A 15,593-nucleotide genomic window follows, 5' to 3' on the forward strand; every position below is an offset into this window, starting at 1 on the left:
GATTGGGTAGTGTCGTAAATCCTCGTACCACAGCGCATGCGTGAACATCTTACGCAGAACGGATTGTGCAGGTGGAACGGATCGGGTACTGACAGTGGGCCAAATTCTCTGGGCAGGCAAAGCAGAGAGAGGGGCGGTAACCTTGCTCCTTATGACCTCATAAGGAGCAAGATTCCAGATTGGTCCATCTGAGCTTTCATTTTCTCAAAAGGCAGAGCAGGATACCCAGGGCTCGGTTTACACTTATCACCATTTCTAGCCACTAGGGGGGACCATAGGCAGGCTGGGGGAACTCAATGTTAAAAAACCTCAAAGTGAAATGTTCATGCCTTGGGACCTTTAAAAGGAGTTGTTCATGAAGGAGAATACATTAATGTTACATTAACACCTTTAACAAAGGGTTATATTTTTACTTTTAAAAAAATAAAAAAAAAAAAAGATAGTATCTTGAGGCCTCAAGATACTCTCGTGGCCACAAGATAGTTATAATTAATTTTTTTGACAAAGTGGGACCAGGGGGGCTCCGTAGTTTTGATATCATTTTGTCTGATTTGATTCCTGAAATATTTAAAGCACCATATGAAGCACATGTAATGCAGCACTTTGATTTGAAAAACAAAGAGCCACCCCTCTTGGCCCACCTTTGTATACTGTCCAATGGGGACAAATACATATTTAGGTCTTTAAAAGAAGAAAACTGCGAATTTTTAACACTTTATTTACATCTTTATTAATCACATCTTTCAGCTTTGCTCTCAATATTCAAGCAGTAAATGACAAATTGGGAAACAAAAAAAAAAATAATAAAAGTAAAAAAAAACTAAAAAAAAAAACTCACAACACAAAGTGACAGCTGTTTCCCCCTCCATTAATCAAGGTTTTAGTTTTTTAGAAAAAACATGGGGAGGTAGAGAAAGGAGCTGCTCATCCAGACAGAGCATGAAGGTGACGGTGGGACAAAGACAACAGCCTGCAGAAAGGCAATAAAGTGACACCAAATGGGAGTAATAAAGTTAATGTGACTTAAAGTACCAAACAAATAGCAGCTTTTCTATCAGTGCAGGACTCTTAAAACTAAAACATGATGCAGGTGGGGAGAGTGCTCCATCTGATGCAGTTCAACAGAAATATATATAAAGTGCAAAGTAAAGTACCATGCTCAGGTCAAAGTGTTCAGCTGAGAGAGGAGGGTGGTTCCTCTCAGTTCTCTTCAGGTTGCAGCCCTCCTCGTGGAGGGGCGGATGTAACTCGGGATCAAGGATCAATCACATCCCTGCTGTCATTATAGTAAATCTTCAACCATCTTAAAAAGACAAATGTACTGGATACTGGAAACAAACTTTACTCCAACACATTCAGGACCACCAACGTCCCATCGAGTTATCTTGGCGATAAATCGAGGAGTTGAAACGTTGACAAGACAACTAAACCTTGTTTGTTTCAGACAAGTGGAGATCCAGTGACTTTTCAGTACGGATTCCACAAGAGCTGGTCAGAGAAAACAGGAACCTGCTGGTCATCGGAGCCGAAATCTACCAGAAAACAAAAATGGAATAAATTAATTTAACGAAAAAAAAAAAAAAAAAAACACGTCCAGAACCTGCGGTTTAACAATTTACAAAATTTCTCAGAGCTTCAATAGCTAAGAAACCAGAGACACTGTATTCCCCCAAAGACTCTGTGTCAATATCTTGTATTACTGCTCCGACCAGTTTCAAACTTCAATTTGTAAATCTTTGAGGAGATGCCTGAACAAAAAGCTGATCGTTGGAATTACTTTTCACTGATGAAAAGGCACTTACGGACATTTTATTATTTCTTTATTTCTATTTTTTTTACATGGAATATTCTTGGATTTCTACAGAAATTCTGAAAAGGTCACTTTTGAGTTTCCTCTGATCCAATAGTACATGTATTCAAGTACTCTACTTTAGTTCAACATTAAAGTAATGAACACATTAATGCATCAATAATTATAAATACAATATATATTCTCCTGCATAAGTAGTACTTTTACTTTTGGTACTTTTATGCATATTTTGATGCTAGTACTTTTACTTCGGTAAGATTTGAGTGCAGGACTTTTAACTTACTTTCTACACTGTAGCATTACTACTTTTACTAAGTAAAATATGAGTACTTTCTCCTGTGATCCCCACCTTGGCCGTTGTCGGCCTCCAGCAGGAGGCGGAGCCAGTCGGTCATGTTGTCATTAGTGGGCAGCCGATGGCTGAAGGAGTAGCTCAGGCCGGGAGGAGAGCGAAGAGTCCTGTGGTTCATCTCTGCCTCCTGACAGGACGAAAACGGCGATGAACAAGTTTCCTACAGGTCTTTATAGAAAAAAAAGCAGTTGGAGCTGTCCAAAGCATCTGACATTTCCCCCTAAAAAACAACTCTATAAAAAGGGTTTCGTTTGGCTTTATGACCTCAGCATTTTTTAAATCCTGCTTCAGCCCTGCTGCTCCATACTCACTAAAGCACCAAATGTGGATTAATCTGCTGCTGAAAATAGTCCAACAAATGCACTATTCCTCCAGTTTGATTTAAAAAAAAATATATAAATAAATAAAAAATACGGTGACCAGCTGTTTTAGGAAATAAAAAAATAAAACAAAATAAATAAAAAATATATAAACTATACATTTGTGTTTTTAAAGATTTTTAAAAAGATACTACATTATTAATCCAGCTGTTGAGTCATTACCGGAGAGAGCGGGACGTTCCAGGTTCCAGGCCCATCCAGTGAAATCATGGCACATAGAGGAGACACAAAGGAGGCTTTAGAGGCTGCTGGAGTCTCCTTCTCTCTCTGCTTGTCTCCTCCATCCTCACACAGGTCAGAGGTCATCTTTGCCAGCTGGCTTTGCCTGAAATAAAACGACGACAAAAAAAAAAAAAAAAAAAAGGAGCTCAATTTACCAGAGTCATTAAAAAAAGAAAAGAAAAAAAAAAGTTTAACTAAAAGTTTTCCCATAAAATACTGAATGTCAAATCACAATACCCAAACTTCTAATGATTACTTTAAGAAATAAATCACAAATAATTAGTTGCAGTTCTAGTTCAGACACATTCTTTCCACCCACAGTTGCTCCACTGGGTCCTGTGTGTCAGCGGCGTCCGGCTGGTTGTCAGTCGGAGGGTCCCACAGGTGCAGTGCTCGCCTCCACAGACGCACCTGCATGTCCCAGGAGCGCCGGCTGTACTTCCTGTACTTATTGGGAGTGGACGGGTGGAGCTTAGGATCCCTCATATGTCTGAGGAGGAGCGGTCAGATTTTAAAAAGAGCAGATACGACAGTCCGATTATTCAACGTTTCTCTTTAATAACAATCATTTTCCTTCCACTGCATTTCATCAGATCAGTGTGAAAGTCAAAAATGACATTGCTAATCTGATAGATGCTAACTTGCCTATACCAACATGTAGGCACGTTTGTGAACCAACATGACAGAAATAATGAATCCGATCAAGACACTGTAAAAGCTCATCAAAATGGTTGTGATGTCAGCTATAGGTAGGTACTGCTGTTCTTTTTACAGACATTTTAGTCTACATTTGTTTTCATTTAATCTCCATTAAAGTGTGCAACTGTCACTGGATTACTTTGATTCTTTTAAATAATAAAAAAATAAAAAAATAAAAAAAAACATGCTTCTCAGGCAAGTTCTGCAGCCTCTTTTCCCCCCCCTATGATTTCTAAGTGGATTTATGGACGTTCATTTTTGATTTTCTCACTTGGGGACTTGCTGCAGGTAGTTCTGGTAGCCGCTGGTGTTTTTGCCGTACTGAATCTGTTTCTGCCGGCGCTTCATAACTGCAGCGTTGGTCTCAGTGTTGGCTGGGTCCGGGACGCGAGGGTAGCAGCGACCGAGAGGGGGCCTGCAGGGACCAGATGTAGGCTTAATTACAAAAGATACCCTGTGGAGCGTTTGTCCACTAGTAGCACCATGGGTACATTATTTTTTTGAGTGAGTTTCTTATTAGTCTGAATCAAGGAAGCACAGTCACATGCATGATGGTTTCACTGCTTGACATTTTGTATCGTCAGAGCCACCAAATGTCAAAGACGACGACTGCAAGCTTGCAAACATGGATGTCATCAACGCCCTGTGTTGGGCACTGGTTCTGGAGAGACTGGCTGCTGTTGGATTTTCTTTAAAATTATTTTTTAATGCTGGGAGTAAGACATTAAATTCCATTCGCCTCATTTGTATTAAAAAAGGTGGAAGCAGAAATCTCAAAATCTGAACATTAAGTCAAACTATTTGCAATTTCTTTATGTATTTTGGTTGAGCTGACCCTTTTAGATTGTGGTACAGTCTCTGTAAAAACACCATGAAGTCCCAAACAGTGTTGTAATGTAACAGAATACAAATACTTCGTTACTGTACTTAAGTAGAAATTTCACGTATCTGTACTTTACTATTTAAATTCATGTCAACTTTCACTCCACTACATTTCTACTACACCGATATTTCAATCTGCGCTGTCCACTCTCGTCCACCGCGCTGTGCAAACACAGCTCTACTCTGCAAATAGCGACTTTACAAACGAGCTAAAATGAAAGATGTCAGTTTGTAGTTTAACTGTTTGTCTTAATTTGCAACCAATCTTGAACTTTGGACAAACTCCTGTAAACGTAGCTGCTGTCTAAATGAGCCATCCTCTCCGCTGGAGCGGTAAACCTATGGATGTATTTTAAGACCAAAACAAATACATGTGGCTACTTAATATGCACGTGAATGACGCGTTCTTCATTCTTGACGATGTTGCCAGTTGTATTATTTAGCAACAGAATTGTCTTATTTCAAATTAGGCATACAGGACTAATCTGAGATCATTTTCTAGTTAAGTAGCCTATCTAGTTATCATTATGGATTTTCCATGTTTTTAGGAGTTTGCTTACTAATGTAAAAAAAAAAAAAATATAGCATTAATTTAGTAAGAAGGTGAAAATATCAAACAAGATGATGCGTATTAGGTATAATTTTATTTTCTTTATTTGAAAGTCTGGCCCCTGGAGTGTCCGCTTAAAAAAAAAAATTCGTGCCCTTTGAAAAATGTAGTTGATGACCCCTGGTCTAGCTTTGCTGCTAATGGCACAACATCCAGTAGCAGTGGCTAGCTGGGTTAGAACCATTTTCTAAAGCATAGGTGCAGCGTATATTTTCCTGCTTTTTTGTCCTTTTCCAATCACACCTATGATATTTGAGCTATATGAAGGTGCCAGCAAAACTCTGATCTACTGGCCCGGGGGCACCCCCTCCATATAGTGGTTGAACGCTATCAGCTAACAGGTGGGTGAACATAACACGTAATTGTCTGCAAGAAATGTTTCTGTACATTGATGTCAGCTCTAAAAATAGGCCGTTTGTTCTTTGAACTTAAGATAACTGTGCCTGAAAAGTCCTAGAAAAGAATGTGATTTTGATTTGATGAGTGAGATTAAGAAGATATGGGAACCCTGAATATGCTTTACTATAAGAAAGCCACAATAAAAGTTCTAACTGCTTGCTTTAAAAAAAATAAATAAAAAAATAAATAAAAAACTTCAAATACTTAAGTACATTAAATATCAGAAAATTACTTTCGATACTTAAGTACAGTATATATCAGATACTTTAAGACTTTTACTTAATATTCTAAAAGGTAACTTTCACTTCTACCAAAGTCTTTTTCTAGTACGATACTTGTACTCAAGTATTGCTTTCTAGTACTTTATACAACACTGGTCAAAAAACATAATACAACCTGAATTATGAAAACATCTTTCCTAAGAAGGCGTAAAAAATAAAACGTAGATTATAATGATCATAAATTACTTGTACTTGTAACATGAATCTTCTTTAATCTCACAATAAAGATCTCCTTGCCATATTCATTTTAGGATTTCACATATTCTCGTTTGAATATTTAACTTTTTTTATGAAGTACTGCAACCCTGCATCTTTTACATTTGTTAATTAGTTGATGCATTAATTAAGTCAAAAAAAAAATATGTCAATGATTGGCAACAACATTGACTGATTTTGATGCATTGCGTCAAACACTATAGTTCTCCATAGAACAGCAGCAACTAAAGGGCCCTCGGAGAGCACAGACCTCCGCCATAGCAATGCCCTATCTCACAACGTTAATGCAGAGAGAACTCATTTTTCAAGTTGTTCCGACACCACATCAATGCAGCACAAATGCCCCATCTCACAATGTTAACGGAAGTGAAAAATAATGTATATCTGCCCTCTGATCTGCTCAAAATTTTGTGAGTTTTTCCTTAGCAAATGCTACAACTTTCCACCAAGTTTAATGAAAGGAAGGTCAGTAGATTTTCCATAATCCTGCTAACAGACTAACAAACAAACCAAGATGCTAGTGAAACCAGGAAAATAGCATGCATTTGCCCCACAGGGCAAAACATGACAAAATGAATCTGGTGGAAAATAGAAAATAAAATTTTTAAGCCAGGGCTCTAGATTCAAAGCCTGATATAAAGGAATGCATGATTTTATTCTGTAATGGCCATGGGATCAAAAATGTGGGTTTAAAAAAAATAAAAAATAAAAAAGGGACAGGGTCTGAGGGTCTATATTTTGGATACACTGTTTACTATATACTAATATTAAAAAAAAATTAAAATAAAAAAAAAGCGCAGGAGGTACAACTTTCAAAACTCTAAAAAGAAAAAAACACCTTACCCCTTGTCAAAATGTATGCCATAGGCATTAACACAGCCAGAATTAATTAAAAATAAAGAAAGGGAAAATGTCCCACGTGATGTATTTCGGTTAAACATTTTCAGTTGGTTGAGCAACTGTGTTCAGAGTGTACTGACCTCTTGTCCAGATCGTCCGTCCCCACAGCCACACTGCTGGTGGATACTTTGAGGATACAACGCTCCAGTATGGACGGCCTGCAGGAAGACAGACAGTTTAGCCTGACTGCAGACAGGGTGGATATAGTTTAATTATAATCAATTATTATTATTATTATTATTATTATTATTATTATAATAATAAGTATCCACACGCACATTGTATAAATTTATAAAAAACAATTGAACTTTAAAGTAATTTAGTCTGTTTTCAGTCTTCATGCTAAGCAGCTTCATATTTACTGTACAGACATGAGTGGTATCAATCTGAACATCTCATTCTCAGAGAAACTTAAACATTTCTGAGCTGAAGTATTGACTGAGTTTCTGTGGCTGCTCTGACATGAAGCATGTTGGCGTTCAAGTTTCTATTGTGTAAATTAACGTTAATATTATCTTGGCTTTCAAATTGATGCAAAAATAAACACTGCAACATTCAGCATTATACAAGGAGTTTTTTTTCTAGGCACCCACAACTCTGACCTTTCAAAGTCTCTGCTCTTTGAAATAAATTAAATAAAGTTGGCGGACCTGCGAGGTTTGTTGTTGGCAGCTCTCTCACGTCCTCGCGGGCTGCTGGCAGCAGTAGGAGACGGTGTAGGAGAGACATTACTGTGATGAAGAGGACAAGACAGCAAGAAGTACTCGATGAGTGGGAGATTTGACCAAGTGTTTTTATGTGAACTGGTCGGGGGACGGACACACGGACACACACACACGGACACACGGACACACGGACACAATCTGCTGCATTAAAAAAAAAGTTATCACATCGAAATCAGCTGGCGTTTGAAGTTGGATACAAAAACGTCAATTTTTTACTTTGTGTCAGGTTTGAGATCACGGTTTATAAAATCTTTCATCATTTGTCCGGTGTATTGATGAACAGTGGTGGGAAGTAACTAAGTACATTTACTCAAGTACTGCACGTCAGTAGGGCCTACAATTTTGAGGCATTTGTACTTTACTGGAACATTTCCATGTTATGCTGTACTTTTAGTCCATCTCAGAGGGAAATATTGCAGCATGAAGTCCAGTATTTCTACACTGTAGTATTACTGCTTTTACTTCAGAAAAAATGGGAGTACTTAAACAGACCGGTGACCCATCAACCAATCAATGCAGAAATTCAAGAGGTCATCATCATCATCATGATGTGAAACGCTCTTCAGAATTTGTAGCTCCATTCAAAGACCTCCAGGTGTTTCTCACCTGACCAGGCTGTCGTAGACGGAGCTGCAGCCGGGGAGGAGCCACGGCTCGGGGGCGGAGCATCTGGAGGCGGCCAGAAGTGGGTCGGGGAGGCCGTTCCACACAGCGGCCGACCAGCCTTTCACACAAACGCATGACCACGGACTGAAACAGAAGCTGAGGATATTTATTTATTTATTTATCTATCTATCTATAAAAAAAAAAAAAAAAAAAAAAAGAGATTACATCCTTAGTTTTTTCCTAAACCCTTTTCCCCCCCAACCTTAATGGAAAACATCATGAGGTCATAGGTCAAGGAAAGGAGAATTTTAAAAAAAGGACTTAGGAAAAAGACAACCGTGATGCTCAGAGAATCCAAGTGCACTTACACTCAGGCACGCAACTATGTGCCTGCAGATGTTATTGACGTGAGTCTGCTATAAGCATCTTAGATACTTTACCCTGTGAGGGTTTCATGCAGGCTATTTTTTTTTTTTTTTTTTAAGAAGAAGACAGATTGGACAAAATGCCAACACAAAGAAAGAGGAAAGTGACGGACATCCGTGAGAATTTCCAGCGGCACTTGAACAATCCCGGAAATAAAACATCGTCGATATAGACAATTCCTGGAGGTAGGTCTGGCAATGTGAGACTACGACTAAAAAGGTCCTGCATTTAAATCTTCACCCTGAGAGTGAGAAGCCTTTCATGCTTTTTAAATTTATCCTGAATTTTTTTGATTGGTATTATTAGATCATTAACCACAATTTAAAAAAATTTTTGGAGTAGCCTACTATTTCACTGTTACATTCCTTAACTTGACTATTTTACACCAGGGGTTTTTGTTTATTAAGTGAACGAAACATTGTTTCTTGCATTTATCTATTCATATAAATCTAGCAAACATTGTTTATTGGGAATTCCAAATGAATGGACTAACAAAGAAAAGAAAAATCAAATAAGCTAAACAAATGTTTTAAGCAGCCATTTAATTATTGTTTTTTAACCTGAACAGATAATACACCGAATGATAAAATATTACTTACTACAAAGAGTCCTGTCCTTTATGACAAAACTGACTATAAATAACAGATTAATATTATATTTAACGGAGAAACGTGCAGTTTAGAGAAGTTTTTTTAGCCTTGGCCTGTGGGTATAACCTCCACCAATCATAGAGGAGAGTTGTAGCCTGAGAGGTAGTTAATCACTCAAAGATTTACCAGCAATGTCCAGCATATATAAAACTGCAATTAAAACATAAATAAAAAATATGATTGACGTGTGGGGGGGGGGGGGACATGTGCCCCTTCTAAAGTGGAAAATACTGATTTTGCAAACAAATTCTGAGAGTATAATCTGGGTGTTTGCCGGGACAGTTGACCTGGGGCTATGTGTGGAAAAAACGTGTCTAGTAGGCTATGTGGAATTCTGTGATTTAAATAACAAAAATATAAAACGTGTTTCCGGTTGTTGTTACAGACCTGGAGGAGAGCAGCGGGCTCTGAGCTGCCGTTTCCACTCCGCTGGTTGACATTTTTGCAGTTTGAGTTTGGCGCCTTCACTTCAGACGGACAGACACCATTGTTCCGCTTTCACAGCTCTTTAATGAGCCGCACCTGAGGGGGGCGGGGCCTGCATGCCAAAACCAACCTGGGCTGCTTCCGGTCCCGCAAATGATGGAGTTTATGTAGCCTATGTAAAAGAAAGTAAAAACAAAATCACTCCTAGAATAACAGTCATCAGAACTCACATTGAAGAAATAAACTAGGAAAAACATGGATGCTGAAGGATAGCTAGTTCAGAGATTTTAACTATTATTTGAGATTTTAACTATTATTTTAATATATATATAATAATAATAATAATAATAATAATAATAATAATAATAATAATAATACATTGAATTTATATAGCGCTTTTCACGGACTCAAATTCGCTTGTATATATACATATATATATATATGTGTATATATATATATATGTATATATATATATATATATATATATATATATGTGTATGTATCTTTGAGTACAGCAAGAAAAATACACATGAAAACTCTTCTACCTCATTTTGTGGTAGGAGATAAATGTTTCTTTTCATGAGTTAGTTCCGCTTTTTTGTAGTGTTTGGGTGGATTTTAGACTGTTCATGGCCATGAACACTCTAAATGACTTCTATCTATCATGACAATGTGGTGTTATGATAATATAATCTGCTCAGTAGCCTAATGGATGATAAATGATGCAGTCCTGTTTTGGCATGACATATTTCTTTCTAATTTTTGTTAAATTGTTGCTGTTTCTTCTTCTTTCTTTGTACGGAGAAGATAACAGCAGTGACATCCAGTAGGTTATTCCTCTTATTAATGGAATTAATATTAATGTATTAGCCTATTCATTTAGCCTATTAATATAATTCAGTCTTTCATTCAACATAGCCTATAATGCGTCTCCGCTCCAGCAGGCGGCGGTGTTTCGCTTTTTTAAAACACTGCGACAGGCGAGGCCGTGTGTTCTGTTACTCGGTAAACAAGATGGCGTCCGGCAGTGGGGTGAGTTCCTGATCTGATCTGTTTTTTTGTGTTGAATATATAAACATGACTTGAATGTTCTGTGACTTGCACTTCGGTCCGGACATGTCTTGTTTATCAGTGCTGCTAATGCCTCAGGCTGACTTCGTTTAAAGTGTTTAAAACCGTTTGAAGCGGCGCCTCAGCTAACAGCTAGAGACCAGATAGCCTCATAACAGATAACAATGTCAACGTTTCCGGTTTCATTTCAAAATTTTAAACAATTTTTTTCGTAAAACATTTAAAACTGATGTTTCCTTACACATTGGTGTTTAATGTGTGTTGGTGTATAACAGTTTCCTGCACTGCTGAAGCAGAATACCTCCGCTAAATGTTAGTCTGTGCTCTGCTAACCACAACAACAATAATACTTCCGGCCATGTTCCTTCAGAATAAAAGCGCAATCACAAATCCATAAACAGATTACATTAAGACAATAACGTTACATTATGGACCCTCATGTGGGGGAAAAAAAATCATCAGCTACCTTCGTTTAAACTATATATTTTAACCGGATGAACGATTTTAGTCATCGGACGTCTGAATCTTAAGTTATCAGGAAAAACAAGCTGAGCAGCCCCTCTGCCTACGAGCCGCACCGCGTCGGAAAAACACGGATTTTGAACGTTAAAGGTCCCATGACATGGTGCTCTTTGGATGCTTTTATATAGACCTTAGTGGTCCCTTAATACTGTATCTGAAGTCCCAAAATTCAGCTTTGGTGCAGAACTACAGCCACTAGAGCCAGTCCCACAATGAGCTTTCCTTAGGATGTGCCATTTCTGTGTCTGAAGCTATTGAGGAGGAGAGTGGGAGGGGCAAGGTGGAGGGTGGGGGTGTGGCCTTGACCAACTGCCACTTTTCTCGTTTGAAAGCCATGATGTCTCTCTCTCATGGGTTGGCCAAATTCTCTGGGGGCGGGCAAAGCAGAGACAGGGGAGGTAACCTTGCTCCTTATGACCTCATAACAAGCAGATTTCAAAACGGCTCATCTAAGTTTTCATTTTCTCAAAGGCAGAGCAGGATACCCAGGGCTCGGTTTACACCTATCGCCATTTCTAGCCACTGGGGACAGGCTGGGGGAGCTCATATTAATGTTAAAAAACCTCATAAAGTGAAATTTTCATGCCATGGGACCTTTAAACTGCTCTACTCAGTGTTGTTACCGGTTTTAATCACCGGGTCCGTTTGTTTTGGAGAGGAGGAACCCTCTGTGGATAATTTGTCTCCCTGAAACAACCTCCTGGACATCCTAAAAAGTATTAAGTTAGCATTCAAATATTCTTAAAGTACCAAAGGTAAAAGTAACGTTACGTATTATGCAGAATTGCCCATTTTAGAGAAATATTCTATTACTAGATTATAATTACTAATGGATTTGTATGTACATTGCTTTATGTTGCAGTATGTATGTAAGTATTAAGTAATGGAGTAAAAAGTGCAATATTTACCTCTGAGATGTAGTGGAGTAGAAATATCAAGTAGCCCAAGTACCTCAGAAAAAATACAGTATTTCCACCACTGATTTTTCCATAAGGGCACAGGTTTGTCTTCTCTGGCTCTAAATACCTTCTTCTTTTTCTTCTTCATCTCTTGTAGTCCAATAAGAATGACTTCCGTCGGAAGTGGGACAAAGACGAGTATGAAAACCTCGCTCAGAAACGACTGGCTGAAGAGAGAGACAAAGAGAGGAGAGATGGTGAGAAGATGCATTTAGGGGTTAGGGCTTTTATATTCCAAATGCCCATCATTAATTGTGCGACTCCTCAAACAGTTAATCTTCACGTCTGTGAAACTAAAAACACTTTGGAGAATTGAATTATTGATCATTGTAATTCACATTATTCACTTGTTACCATTAGTGGTTTGACTGACACATTAATCATATCCCTCTCTTTCTCTCTCTTTTAGGGAAAACGGCTCCGCCGGTCAAGCGGGACCTCCTGCGCCACAGAGACTATAAAGTGGATCTTGAGTCCAAACTGGGGAAGACCATCGTCATCACAAAGACCACTCCTCAGGCTGAGATGGGCGGGTAAGAAGAGTTTCATGATGAAGCCCAAATATGATCTTCCCCTACCTTTCTTAAACTGACACCAGAACCAGATTTCATCTGACTTTTACTACAGATCTTATTAGGGCAGTAGCAAACGTCTTTTTCGTTTTGTTTTTTTTAACATTCCAAACTGCTATTAAAGTTTTTGATGTCTGTCGTCATATTTTATGACTTCCTCACCCTAAAAATTAAATAAAAAGATCCTTGAACATTATCCTTACTTTGAATAAGTAAATCATCGTATTAAATGAATGGTGTCTCTGGTAGTGATGGACATCATCAGAAAACTGATCCAAAATTAAACATTTTAATAATTAAGCTTTTATCACACCAGTCTGTCTGTTGGCTAACTCTGAATGGCTGTCTTCTTCTCTTTCAGTTACTACTGTAACGTCTGTGACTGCGTCGTGAAAGACTCCATCAACTTCCTGGATCACATTAATGGCAAAAAACGTGAGTTTACAAAGTGACATTAAATCAGCTCAATGTCTGTTGATGTGTAACTGTGTGTGTGTAACTGTGTGTGTAACTGTGTGTGTGCGCAGATCAGAGGAATCTGGGCATGTCTATGCGAGTCGAGCGCTCGTCTTTGGATCAGGTGAAGAAACGTTTCGAGGTGAACAAGAAGAAGATGGAGGAGAAGCAGAAGGAGTACCACTTTGAGGAGCGCATAAAGGAGCTGCGTGAGGAGGTGAGGAGAACAGCGGACAGGAAGTGGAGGCCCTGGGGGGGTTGTGGTTTTAGGATTCATACTTGACGGCCGATGTCCTCTGTGTTTTCAGGAGGAGAAGGCAAAGGCCTACAAGAAAGAGAAGCAGAAGGAGAGGAAACGGCGGGCAGAGGAGGACGTGGACTTTGAGGAGGACGACGAAATGGCGGCTGTGATGGGTTTCTCTGGCTTTGGCTCAGTTAAGAAGACTTACTGACGCGCTGCAGCTCCACAGTTAGGACCACCACCCCCTCTCAGTCAGCTGGACTCTGAGACCAGAACCAGACTCTGAAAACAGCAAGTCCTGCTGCAGGCTCACTGTCCTGGCATCTTTCATCGTCCTGGTTCAGACTTTTAAACCTGAAAATATTCTTTCTTTTTTACCTACAAACAGGCTCTTATTTTTGGTCGTTTATCCATCACTGTCAGTTCTGACCACAAGCAGCTTTCTGCCGGAGGCGCACATGAAAATGAATGTGAAGATTCTTTAAATGTTTGTGATAATCTCTGTGTAAGAAAACTTCTGAGCTGAGAAATGATGGGCAGTTGGACCAAAAATAAAACGGCAGTGGTTTCCTTTAAGTTGACGAGACGTCTCGACTGACACGTTCCAAGTTCATTCAGATAAACAAGTTAAAATCAAAAGTTTTGATGCAAAGATTCAAATTTGGGTTATGAAAAATATTATAGTTAGTTAAAAATGGAATTTATTTTATATCAAGAATCTGAGTGTTGTCTGCATTTGACATTAAAAAAATACTTTAAAGTGAATTATAAATGTCAACACATTTGAATTTTAACTTGTTAAATCTTAATTTTTAACGTCCGACAGTAGTTACTATATTAATATTATCAACATAAGTTTGTTGGAAAAGACAAGATTTGAATAAACTGTTTTTTGTTTCTAATTGGTTGTTCTCCAATTTATCTTATACTTAGCTCTGTGTCAGTAAACGCGCCAAAAAAAAACATGCCATAGGCTCATCTGTGTTTTTGTGTTGCCTTTAGGGTCGATCTCTCAACTTCAGCTTTAGTTTATTTAAAGTGCACATTTAACAAAGAGTCAACAGGACTGATGTCCGGGAATTAAATGTAAAGTTCATACCAACAGAACAGAATTCAGGAAACAAATCAAACGGAGAAAATATGTTTTCAGTCTGGATTTGAAAATCTCAACAAAGTCTGCATTTTAAATATGCAGTGAAATGTATTCAAATGTAGGAAAGCTCAATGGGCACGCGTGTTAAATAACCAGCATCATATAAGAGAACATATGGTATGTTATGATTTCTTTATGGGCTGCAGTCATAAAAACATGATAAAGTGAAATTCCTATCTCCAACATGGTCCCAAGATGTTAAAATTCATAAAAAAATGGAACCATAAATATAATAAATGAACAATAACAATAAAATTCTGAAATCACCAAAAATTGCATCATAAATAACACAAAACAAAAACGTAGTCGAACTTATCACCCCACAGTCAAACAACTGAATGTGTCATGCCATTGTCTCTAAAACAGATGCCTGTGTGCAGCCGAGGAAACGCACCAAAGCACATGCAGCATTTTCACATGCATTTGTTTGGTTCCGGTATTTATATACACAGTGTTTAAATATTTTAATTAAATATTAATAGTGTGAAGCTGAATAAAAAGAAAAAAATATTTGCATTGTCACACTACAGCAGCTCTGTTACCGTCAGCTGTGACCACCGCTTATACATGTGGGGATTTATTTTTGTATCTACACTCCCAGAATGCACCTCTCTAAGTCAGCCTTGCTTTTAAAATCCACCTGCGAGCTGGTTCTGCCTCCTCCCCACCGCCGGCTCTAAAGGTTTGTGAATAATGTGTTGAGTCCCGTCTCGTCTGAGCTGTTCTCAGACTTTTATTAGTCACATCACACCCCTCATGGCTGACAAAGAAGGAAGGTCATCAGGGTTTTTCCTTCTGACAGTCAAAAAGAAGAAGAAGAAAAAAAAGTCTGACAGCCCTGTTTAAGTTAACACAGGGGGAACTGAAGCTGTTATCTATGCTCTCTTCAAAATCACAAGATTCCTTTGAAAAAAAGGATGGTCTACCCTTCAGTTTGTGTTATTGTGTGACTGGTGTTTTAAAGGGTTAGGAACCAACAAAACAAACACACTAACCGATCAAGGCAGTCAGGTAGACCAGCAACTCCTGTGTTCT

The 15,593-nt window shown here is 38.4% G+C and overlaps 2 protein-coding genes across 4 annotated transcripts; one reads left to right on the plus strand and one right to left on the minus strand.

Annotated features, from left to right (window-relative positions):
* Positions 1-702: 702 nt before the first annotated feature.
* slbp2 (stem-loop binding protein 2) lies at positions 703-9,669 on the minus strand. 3 transcript variants are annotated; one of them, XM_039826532.1, is made up of 9 exons: positions 9,546-9,669; positions 8,083-8,226; positions 7,402-7,482; positions 6,832-6,909; positions 3,735-3,878; positions 3,084-3,254; positions 2,705-2,867; positions 2,160-2,289; positions 703-1,532 (listed from the first exon to the last, which is right to left on the minus strand). In XM_039826532.1, the coding sequence occupies exons 1-9, from the start codon at positions 9,596-9,598 to the stop codon at positions 1,468-1,470; spliced, it is 1,029 nt and encodes a 342-aa protein (XP_039682466.1). In that variant the 5' UTR covers positions 9,599-9,669; the 3' UTR covers positions 703-1,467. The 3 variants fall into 3 exon arrangements, with proteins under 3 accessions (XP_039682466.1, XP_039682465.1, XP_039682467.1); XM_039826531.1 differs by having other exon boundaries at positions 8,083-8,238; positions 9,546-9,657; XM_039826533.1 differs by lacking the exon at positions 703-1,532 and having other exon boundaries at positions 2,166-2,330; positions 8,083-8,238; positions 9,546-9,659.
* Positions 9,670-10,520: 851 nt separating this feature from the next.
* Positions 10,521-13,986, plus strand: zmat2 (zinc finger, matrin-type 2). Its single transcript, XM_039778717.1, has 6 exons — positions 10,521-10,616; positions 12,234-12,333; positions 12,546-12,669; positions 13,070-13,143; positions 13,236-13,381; positions 13,473-13,986. Exons 1-6 carry the CDS (start codon positions 10,599-10,601, stop codon positions 13,614-13,616), a joined length of 606 nt encoding a protein of 201 aa, XP_039634651.1. The 5' UTR covers positions 10,521-10,598; the 3' UTR covers positions 13,617-13,986.
* The last annotated feature ends 1,607 nt before the right edge of the window (positions 13,987-15,593 follow it).

Source organism: Perca fluviatilis, chromosome 16, assembly GCF_010015445.1.
Source record: "Perca fluviatilis chromosome 16, GENO_Pfluv_1.0, whole genome shotgun sequence".
Taxonomy (NCBI): domain Eukaryota; kingdom Metazoa; phylum Chordata; class Actinopteri; order Perciformes; family Percidae; genus Perca; species Perca fluviatilis.

Coding starts and splice junctions, on each gene's coding strand:
- slbp2 (XM_039826531.1), bottom strand. CDS start 9,598: ATGTCAACCAGCGGAGTGGAAACGGCAGCTCAGAGCCCGCTGCTCTCC. Junction 3,879..6,831: donor ACGGACGATCTGGACAAGAG/GTCAGTACACTC, acceptor TGGTCCCTGCAG/GCCCCCTCTCGGTCGCTGCT. Junction 2,290..2,704: donor GGAACGTCCCGCTCTCTCCG/GTAATGACTCAA, acceptor TCGTCCTGTCAG/GAGGCAGAGATGAACCACAG.
- zmat2 (XM_039778717.1), top strand. Junction 12,334..12,545: donor AGACAAAGAGAGGAGAGATG/GTGAGAAGATGC, acceptor TCTCTCTTTTAG/GGAAAACGGCTCCGCCGGTC. Junction 13,144..13,235: donor TCACATTAATGGCAAAAAAC/GTGAGTTTACAA, acceptor GTGTGTGCGCAG/ATCAGAGGAATCTGGGCATG.